Raw genomic sequence first — 11,001 nt, 5'->3', positions numbered from 1 at the left:
TACCCTAATCGCCCCTGACCTCCTGCCTTCTGGGACCCCAGCAAGCATAGAATCCCAGGGCTCTACCTCACCCTGTTGGAGCACCGTCTTCCTCCTGGTCCTTACCTACACACCAAGCAGTCAAGGATNGGCACACCTCGCCCCACCCTCCCAGGAGGCAGACTCTAACCCAACACACACAGTTCCACCTGCCTCCCAGGAGGCCTGCACCAACCTGCAACACCCAGGCCAGCCAGAGACAACCAGATATCAAAAGGCAAGCACAAGAATATGACATCAACAGAAGCCAATGAAATATGCCACCATCAGACCCCAGCTCTCCTACTACAGCAAGTCCTGACAATTCTAACACACTTGAAGAGTAAGANTGTGACCTTAAATCTCATCTCATGAAGATGATAAAGGCCTTTAAAGAGGAAACAAACCCCTTAAAGAAATACATGAAAGCACAAATAGGTAGAAGCCCTTAAAGAGGAAACAAATAAACCCCTTAAAGAAATAAAGGAAAATACAATCAAACAGGCAAAGGAAAAGAATAAAATGGTCCAAGACCTAAAATGGAAATAGAAACAATAAACACAGACTGAGGCAACCCTGGAGACATAAAGCATACAAATGAGAACAGGATGTACAGACACAGCATCACCAACAGAATACAAGAGAATATCAGGCATAGGAGAATCAGGCATAGAAGAAATAGATACATTGATCAAAGAAAATGACAAATGTAAAAAGCTCCTAACTCAAAAAATCCAGGAAATTTAAATGAGTGCTTCTATTTTCATAGGGGTTACAAAACTGTTTAGATAGTTTATCTGATCTTGATTTAACTTTGCTATATGGTATCTATCTAGAAATTAGCTCATTTCATTTAGATTTCCCAGTTTTGTGGAATACAGGCTTTGGAAGAAAGACCTAATGATTTTTTTTTAATTTCCTCAGTTTCTGTTATTGTCTCCCTTTTCATTTCTGATTTTGTTAATTTGGATATTGTTTCTCTGCCTTTTAGTGAAACTAAGGGTTTATTTATCTTGTTGATTTTCTCAGAGTGCCAGCTCTTGATTTTGTTGATTCTTTATATTGTTCTCTTTGTTTCTAATTGATTGCAGAGCTGAGTTTGACTATTTTCTGTCATTTGGGTGTGTTTGCTTCCTTTTTTTTAAAAAAAAAAGATTTATTTATTATTATATCTAAGTACACTATAGCTGTCTTCAGATGCACCAGAAGAGGGCATCAGATCTCATTACGGATGGTTCTGAGCCACCATGTGGTTGCTGGGATTTGAACTCAGGACCTTCAGAAGAGCAATCAGTGCTCTCTCTTAACCACTGTGCCATCTCTCCAGCCCCACTTCCTTCTGTTCTGTGTTAAAGGCTCACAGCATTAGGAGGGTTGAGAACCAGTGCTCTAGAGCCAAAGGGCCATCACCATCAACTTTTCATCACCAGGAAAAATCAGACACTTTTCCTCAGGCCTCAACTCCATTTCACAAATCTCCACCTGCACCCACCCCATATCTGTGACAGGTTAGAGAATCAGGAACACCAAGCACGCAGGTACCTTTCCTACCAACAGAGGCCATGCCCTTTGAGACTGGGAGCTACATTTCTAAAAGGCTGACAGGCTGAATGAGAAGATGACTAACATGGCTATCCACAGGCATGCGTGTTAATAGGTAGAAGTTTGTCTTCCTGGATAACTATTCTGGATGATATACAAATGTAGAAAGAGTATACTGAATGGCTGGAGGATACGTCACCAACAAAATTATAAATACAAAAGCAATGTGTAGAAGGTTATTCTAAGATTTAAGATAAAAGAAATTAGGAAATCTAGAAAAGAGATAAAAAAACACTCTGTCAAAAACATCAACAGAAGCTCAGGGTAAAACATAGATGCCAAAAGTTCAAGTAAGACAGAGCTTACTTGAACTATTTGGACAGAGCTTCAGAGAAAACCCCAAATTCTAAAAACTGTTTTCCGGTAGAAAGAGTGAGCATCACTGACTATAGAGCATGGGGCTGTGGCTGCAGCTGGAAAGGCTCATCACGCCCAATGTCACTTCAAATGCTTCTCACCGTGGGACATCCCACAGTGCAAGAGAGAAGGATGCTACCAATACACGGTGACCTTTATCTGCCTGCAGATTACAGCACGTGTGTGTATGCAGGGGTGCATGTGAATACAGACAGACAGACAGACAGAGAGAGAAGCATTAAACTAAATCAACTAGGTACCCCCCTAAATTGGTGAGGTATACGAAGGAAGTGCAGGTTTAGGATTAGAGCATAATGAACAAGGTAGAACCAGGGCTGCCAAGTGGGTGGGAGGGGCAGGAAATAATGCATGTTGGTTTCTGAGTTAAATGCTGCTATTAAGGATAATTGCATCTGCTTGATCTGAATCCAGTGTTTCTTAGTCACTGAAAGAGAGATATTAAAGGAGCAGTGAAATCCTTTACAAATAAACACATTCATCCAAGAAAGTTTCTAACAAATAAGTTCAATCCTAAATGTAATAAAAGGCAGAAGTTATTTCAGTGCTTATAACTTCAACAATCACTGCCTCAGTCTTTCATTTTTTGAAATTATAATTACATCATTTCCCTGTTGTGTCCCTCCCTTCAGCCTCTCCCAAGCACCCTGCTGTTCATGGCCTCTTTTGCTGTAACTGTTCTCCACAGTGAACTGCAGTTTGCATCAATTTATGATTCCACCGCCAGCCCTTCCAGCGCTGGTTTTCTGTTGTTTTCTTGATCTTTGCCATTCTGACTGGGGTAAGGGGGAATCTCACAGTTGTTTTCATTTGCATCTCCCTAATTGCTAGGGACAATGGTTTTTTGTTTTTGTTTTTCAGAAATTTCTTAGCCATATTTCTTCTTCCTTTGAGAAGTCTCTGTTCAGACCCCAAGCCCATTTTTTAAATGGATCCTTTATTTTGGGGCTGTTTTTGTTTTCTGAGTTCTATATGTATTCTGGGTATTGGTCCTCTGTCAGAAGAATGGCTGGCAACAACTCTGTCCCATTCTCTGGGCTTCCTGTTCACTCGGTTGATTCTTTCTTTAGCTGTGCACAGCTTTTAGTTTTATGAGATCCCATTTGTGGGCCTCAATTCCCAGGCAAATGGAGTTATAAGCAGTCGTGTTTGGGTCTTGGGTTCTGTTCCATCTGTCTACTTGACTGTTTCTATGCCAGCACTGTGGCTTCTGAACATAAGCATGCTAAGTTACTATAAATTACTTCTAAAATTCTAATAAAATTACAATGAAATTTTAATAATGGGAAGCAGAGAAGGGAGCTATTTCAGTGTGACCACACTGGGAGAGAGACAGAGGATCCCCAGGGCCGTGAGGTGAGCTTCAGGTTTATGTAGGCCAAGGATTTGAATCTCTAAGAAGTCCCTGCCAAGGCCTGTCCTGCCCACCACTAATCTACAATCGCCAGCTTCCTTCTCATGCTGGGAGGAGCGCTGATGAAGCGTTCTTAGAATGTGGGATTTCTTCCTGGAATCAGGTCCCCAGCCCTTCTCCTTCTCCCAGTAGGAGGCTCCTGTGGAAATCCCATGTCTGTGGGGCTCCCTTGTTTGGACATTCTGGTTGACAGTCTGAGTCAAAATGTATCTTTAAAATAGCTTCATTTCTGCCTGGCCTATTACAATTCCCCACACTGTTTTAAGAGCTCAGTCTTGGGGTGATATATGTCTGGAACAAATGTAATCAACAAAATGGTCACGGAGAGCAGGGCTCTCATCAGAGGACCTGGATTTGACTCTTAGCCCCGACAGGTGGCAAACAACCATCTGAAACTCCAGTTCCCGGGACTCCAACACCCTTTCCTAGACTCCGTGGATATCAGGCACACACAAAGCAGACAAACATGGAGGCAAAACACCCATTCACATAAAGTAATTGTTTAAAAAATTCCATTTTGGCAAGTGAATGCTACAACTTAATCACTCATGCGACCATAAGTGCCCCCTTGGTAGCTCCAACAGTAAACATCCAGGTCCTTGTTGGGGGAAGGGCTCATCCTGACCCCAACAAGGGGTCACTGAAAACTTCCACAGTTAATATTCTAATAGGCAGAACTAGAAGGCTCTGCAGCTAGGCAGAGACTTTAGAGATGGTTCCAGGCTCCAGCTAAGCTCCTCAGTCCTGACACACGAGCTGAGCTGCTCAAGAACAGGTCAGGATTTCAACTCTTACACTAACAACCTTATATATAAAACTACTCTCTGGAAAACTGTGGCATGATTTTAATATTGATATTATTTTCATTTCTCTCTCATTGTTAAGTGCAAAGTTATTCTACACTCTTCATCACATGACATAAGCAAGTCTGAAACAAGTGTGGTATTCCCACACTCTACCCATCAAACACAGGAGAAATCCATTTTCACGTTAGAGAAAATAATCTACGGAAAAGTATCTCCCTGTTATCTTCAACAGTGTTCACCTTTAATTCTAAAAGGGTAACTCCTCAGAAATATTAAGTGAAAATAATTAATGGTGCTAATTAAGGATATTTTTATATACTTTTCCAAAAAAAATATTTCTACTACTAAAAGTCACACTATAATATCACTTGTAACTCTTTATGAAACCATAAAACTTCTACAGAATTCCTTGACTAAGATATTTAATAAGAGCCAGGTGCAGTGGCTGAGGCAAAAACATTGTAAGTTCAAAGCCATCAAGGGCTAAAAAAAATGAGACAAAACAAAAATCTTTTCATGAACGTTAAGTTGAAGCACTTACTGAAAACAGCCTACTCTGACGGCCACGGGGACGTGGGGGAGCTGTGTGGCCCACTTCAGTGTCACGTCCTGGTAAATATGCAGCATGTGGTTATGGTTTCCAATCAAAGTATGTATCGTACCTTCAGAAACTGTTGAAGATACAGAAAGAAGATAGTAAGAAAAAGGCCATTCAAAATAGTGCACTCTGGTCTCTTATGGGAGACTTATATACACTAATAGCAATATCTTGATTTTAACACATAAAGGTTTTAGGTGTTAAGATATAAGCTTTCAACTTTAAGAAACCAAGAGCAAAAAAGAAACAAATCATTTTATAGACAATAAGTATAGCGATCAGCCAAGGTGTGTGCATTTCATCTACAAGGTGTGAATTTTATTAACATATCACATACCTAAACTAATGATTGACTGAGTGGCATTCACAATAAGGACTTCTATTGGACATCACTGCTCTGCTTTAAAAGAGCGATGTTCTCATGGAAGCATTCTTGAATAGTCACATTATGGAAGGCATTAATGAGCTGGAAGCAGATCTACAAGTGATCTTATACAAAGTCCAATGGCTGGCACAGCCACATGCACTAATTTATGTCAAGTGTCGACTCAAACTGTGAAAGTTAAAGGTTCCATTATTCATTCAGTATAAAGCTGCTTTCCTAGATGTTTAAAATATGTGTCTGAGTGTGGCTTTTCCCAATGTCTGTATGCACTTATAAAGTGTAGTCTTGCAATACAGAAAGGATAACAGGAAATCTCCGCACCCACCTGAACAGTACGGTAGAAAACAACTGGGGTTATAACCGAGCTTCTTCATGAATCGAATCTGCCCATTATCCTTTAGGCAAAAGAAGTTTCTCTCACCAAGAACAAAAACAGAAGATGCAGATTGGTTCAAAGGGAAGATACAGATATCAAGGGCTTGCTCGCCAATATTCAGAGTCCAGTCCACCTGAAAAGCAAAAGCCAGGAGTGAGGCAGCTGCTAAAACTGATGTGCCCACCACTTCCAAGCAAGAGAGAGTGTGACAGGGTTTAGCATCTTGCCTCAAACAAACACAAAATGCACAGAACACATAAAGCAATGGTTTGTAATACAAAAAAAAAAAAAATAGCAATGCCCTAGACGCCAAAGATAAATGCTGATGTCATCATCTCCAGCCTCAGAAGAGCTGAGGAGCTGAACTGAGTGTAGAGAAACCAAGGTGGTTAGAGGTCACAGTACATGTAATGAAGAGCCGAGCCTTTGGAGACCTACAGAAAGCTTATCTCAGATGTCCTGAGAATTCACCAGCAGATTCCCAGAGGGAAGCTAGGGACGGCCAGGGAGCCACCATCCTACAGAATTCCAGGTAACAGTGCCCAACAACCACCATGGACTGAATCTGCACTCAAGCTCCCAGTCCTGGGGCACTGCAAAGCTCACAGGAGGAACTGGTCTCAGGAGTGGGGAAAGTGAGCCATACAATATGTAGTTTTGTCCCACCTAAGAAGTCTTTTAAAACAGTGCTCAGAAAGATCAAACTGTTTTCAAACAACTGTGTATCAGGACTAAGCTTGGTCTATAATAATTCAAAAATATCTAAAATGTAACAAAATAGAATTGACTATATATGACATTTAATAGTAAATTTTAAATTACCAATCATGGAAATAAAACAATCAGGAAGTACGATTTACAACAAAGAGAAATAAATCTACTGAAACTAAGGAAAAACTGATGTTAAAAATTAGAAAACTGGCACTATAAGTACCTTTAAAAAGTTATACAGGGAGTGGGGAGGGGAAGGGAGGGAGAGCAAAAAAAAAAAAGTTATACAGGGATATTGAAGATAGAAACACCGCACTGAATTTACAGAAATGAAATCTTTAGCAAATGGGCTGCATTACACTAGAAAAAAATGTGAGTGGTCACCATTACAGCACAAAATTTATCCCAAGTGGGAAAGCAGAATTGGAGGACATTGAGGGGATGGAATACTTGGTGGTGAAAAGCTTCATGAGGCCTGGGCCTTCGAAAGGGGAAGTCATTCACTGACCAAAATGAGAAGAAAAGTCTCCTAGCTGTGTGACAGTCAGTAAGGTCAGTGTAACTGGAACATTCCATAAACAGAGAGAGAAAAGAAATACTTGAAGAATTGATGGGCAAATTTTGTAATTTTGTAATTTAAAATTTTTTATAAATTCACAAATGCAGGAGGTTCAACAAGTACTAAAGTTGGAAGAAGAAAGGAAGAAAGGAGGAAAGGGAAGAAAAAAGACATCAGAATCTAAGCTGGTCAGATTAAGTGTTAAGGAAAACACCTAAAAATTAGCCAAAGGAAAAATCATTATGAGCAGAGGAATGAAATGTACAAACCCTCTCCTATTAGGAGGAGTTTTCTGGCTAAGCGATATGGCTCAGGGAACAGAGGAGCTTGCCGCCAAGCATAAAAATCTGTATTCGGTTCCCAGAATGTAACAAAGAGAGAGAACCAACTCAGCAAGCTGTCCACTAGCATACTAAAAAACACACACATGTGCATGCACTCGCGCACACACACACACAAGCACACATGGATCTTGCCACACAGAAACTTAAACAACCAATTAGGCGTGGGTGGGAGATGAGACAGGAAGGATGAGTGTGACCAGACCTACTGCATACATGTGGGAACTGATGAGGAACAGCTGAACTTTAAAAGGTCTTCTTAGACCACTGTTTTGCTAAAGAAGCACAGCAATAAACTATCTCCCGATAACAAGTGGCTATACTCATAAACCAATGCACCATGCAGCCATCATGAGAGGCTTCCTTCTGTAGGACAGAGGAACAAATACAGAGACCCACAGCTGAGCAATGTGCTGAGAATGAGACACCCTGGGACACTCAATCCTAAATGGGACATGTCCATCAAATCCCTCCCCTCAGGAGTCAGGGAACCCCGTGGAAGATGAGGTGGGAAGAGTACAAGAGCCAGAGGGGATGTAGGACACCAAGAAGACCAGGCTTCTAGACACAGCATGATCTATGTGCACATGAACGCAGAGACTGACAGCTCAGGACCAGCACAGGTCTAAGCCAGATGGGCTCCCCATGCTGATAGGGGAAGTAGACACAAGCCCATGCCTAACCCAGAGCCTATTTCCAACTGATAAACTACCAGAAAGGGAAAATTTCGTGTTCTGGCACATAAGCCAGTTAAGGGCAGGCCCCACCCACTCCCAGCAGTAGACGGCCAACAGAAAGCAAACTCACTGGCATTCTTACAGGAACCTTTGTCTCCAATACTTCATCCCGGCTTTGCTTGGCCTCACAGACATTTTGTTGTTATATTACGGCTTCTAACTTTGTTTTTATGGGTTTCTTGTGTTCTTACATTGGTTTTCTTATTTCTGTTTGTTTGCTTGTTGGTCCTATCCTGGTTTGTTTTTATTTTACCATACCTTTATTATTATTATTATTATTATTACTATTACTATTCTTAGATGTCTCTATGTTTTCTAATAAGAGAGACAAAGGTGTGGATTTGTGGGGTAAAGGAGGAGGATCGGGGAGAAGGAGGAAGGGAGACATAATCAGAATACTGTATGAAAAATTCTGCTTTCAATTTAAAAAGGAAAAAAATTATGTGCTTCAACTTGACTTAACTTAGGTTAGTTGATCATATGGACCTAGAAATGCATCTGCTTTTATCTTAATTTCGAATATGTGTGCCGTGTGCATCCTTTTGCACATCTCACCCACTCTTTCCTACAATCCTCCTCCCATATGCAGTATACACCCTGCTCCCTTCAAAGTTTTGGCACGTTTGTGCATGTGTGTACATGTGTATGTATAAGTATGTGTATATGTGTCTATATGTGTATATATGTATGTGTGTGTGTATATATACATGTATTATGTGGTTTATTTGTATGTGTATATATATGTGTGTATATGTGTCTGTGTGTGTAAATATACACATACAACCTGTTTTGTGTTTAGTATTTTAGTTTCTAGACCAGTGGAAAATAAAGATTTTAAAGTCTTAGAAGAAAGAAAGAAAGAAAGAAAGAAAGAAAGAAAGAAAGAAAGAAAGAAAGAAAGAAAGAAAGGAGACAGAGAGAGAGGAAGGAAGGGAGGGAGGGAGGGAGGAAAGAAGGAAAGGAAGGAAGGAAGGAAGGAAGGAAGGAAGGAAGGAAGGAAGGAAGGAAGGAAGGAAGGAGGAAAGAAGGAAAGAAAGGAAGGAAGGAGGAAAGAAGGAAAGAAAGGAAGGAAGGAAGGAAGGAAGGAAGGAAGGAAGGAAGGAAGGAAGGAAGGAAGGACAAAACAGAAATTTTTTTAAAATGACTTTAAAGTTTTGTGTTAGTTTATAATCTCTTCAATGAAAAGTGGCGCCACCCAGCCATTTACAGTTGCAGCACGCCACTCTGTATTCTGATGCATTTCGGCATGTGGACAGACACGATCTACAGCACAGCAACAGCCAATTCAATCCCTGGTCATTGTACAGCTGATAAAGAGAAATTGTCAAAATACATTTTTAATTTTCTTCCAGGAATTCTCTACAACTATGACCATGAGTAGCATTACTGAGCCATATAGACTTACAACTAGCTGTATAGACTTACTACTAGCCGTTTTCCAGAACCAAGTTTTTGCTGTTCCATCTCCTGCTTCTTGTCTGCATCCGTGGCAAAGGCAAGTACCTGGTACCTGTTTGAAGAGATGGCAAAGGATAAGTGACATCATAAGTTTTAAAGTAAAAATCACTTTAAACTTCAAAGGTACACAGTCCATAAATGCTGTGAACAAAAATTTCTTTAGTTCTAAGGCCTATACATTTCTGATTAAGTTTTAGTGAGTTTTATTATGATGCACGATATAAATATTCATCATGATGTCATACTGTGAAGTCAGCACTACTGTTGTTAGCTCTCCAGAGAACTTCATGTAGCAAATAACAGGCAAGAGAGCCTAGTGCCTGAATACCACATGCCCAAAAGAGCGTAAATACTGTGGACCAGTCACTGTCATAGGAATGATTAATACACACTCCTCAGAGTTATCATACTCAACCCTCCCCAGGCAAACCACTGACTGCCGTGAATTTAGAGACGCACTAAAGCACAGCGCCTGCGCAATGCTGAGAAACAGAAGCACACACACCAACTTGGCATGGGCCTATCAGAAATAAAATGGTTCCTTTAAGTGATGTCAGTAGATGCCCAGAGAGGACAGGATGGCAGAGCTGCCGGGCAACAGTCAGTGCTGGGCTTCGCTGGTGTTTTATTACATGAAGGGGAACTGACAAGTCACTCACCCTGCCGAGGCCTCCTGTCTATGAGAGTAGTTGTCGCTAGTACAGCACCTGCAGTGCACATGCTGCTAATCCCTCATCCAAAGTGTTTGGGGTAAACGTGCATAAGAGCTCAGAGGAGGCTGGAAAGCTGCTCACTCTTACAGCCTCGAAGCATAATGTGAACTTCCAAAGTGCTGCAAAATCCAAGCTTTGTCGAGCATGTCAGGGCTCAAAATGTTTGGCTAACGAAGACTTTCAGACTAAGAATGCTCAAGCTATATCACATTCCTAAGTTTTGATAAAAGGCTTGAAAGACATAAAGACAAATACAGATTTATGGAGACAGACAAATCAATGACTCGCCAGATACTTGATACAGTCTCAATAGTCGGCATTAGGAATGATCTACACATACCCTACAGTTTCCATTTCAGTGATAACATTTAGCTCAAGCCATTCTCTAAAACAATTTGTAATATCACTCAATATATAAAGTTACCCAATAAAGTTTAAGTTCCCTTATTTCCTATTAATTAATGGGATATTTTTAGAATAACCTACTTTAAGTTAAAAAAAAAAAAAACTTCAAACAAATCCCTTCTTTTCCTAGTAAATCACAGTTACTGATATTGATCTTCTAGGGCTAAGGCAAAACTTAAAAACAGATATATTCAGACAATTCATCTCAACCAAGACAGAGATGTGTAAGAACCCAAGGCCAGCAGCCTGAGTGAGAACATCCTGTTCTCATTTGTATGCTTTATGTCTCCAGGGTTGCCTCAGTCTGTGTTTATTGTTTCTATTTCCATTTTAGGTCTTGGACCATTTTATTCTTTTCCTTTGCCTGTTTGATTGTATTTTCCTTTATTTCTTTAAGGGGTTTATTTGTTTCCTCTTTAAGGGCTTCTACCTATTTGTGCTTTCATGTATTTCTTTAAGGGGTTTGTTTCCTCTTTAAAGGCCTTTATCATCTTCATGAGATG

The 11,001-nt window shown here is 40.5% G+C and overlaps 1 protein-coding gene across 8 annotated transcripts in view; it reads right to left on the bottom strand.

Moving 5' to 3' along the window:
* Positions 1 to 11,001, bottom strand: part of Bbs9 (Bardet-Biedl syndrome 9) — a 406,692-nt gene that overhangs the window by 279,562 nt on the left and 116,129 nt on the right. For all 8 annotated transcript variants that reach the window (XM_029481549.1, XM_029481548.1, XM_021173327.2 and 5 more), the window contains 3 exons: positions 9,348 to 9,432; positions 5,524 to 5,707; positions 4,757 to 4,886 (listed from right to left, as the gene is read on the bottom strand). In XM_029481549.1, coding sequence (XP_029337409.1) covers positions 4,757 to 4,886; positions 5,524 to 5,707; positions 9,348 to 9,432 — 399 coding nt within the window. The remainder of the gene's footprint in view (positions 1 to 4,756; positions 4,887 to 5,523; positions 5,708 to 9,347; positions 9,433 to 11,001) is intronic.

The sequence above is a fragment of the Mus caroli genome, chromosome 9 (genome assembly GCF_900094665.2).
Source record: "Mus caroli chromosome 9, CAROLI_EIJ_v1.1, whole genome shotgun sequence".
NCBI classification, from domain to species: domain Eukaryota; kingdom Metazoa; phylum Chordata; class Mammalia; order Rodentia; family Muridae; genus Mus; species Mus caroli.
The sequence above is the reverse complement of the archived record's forward strand: the minus strand, read 5'-3'. Positions and strand labels throughout refer to the sequence as shown.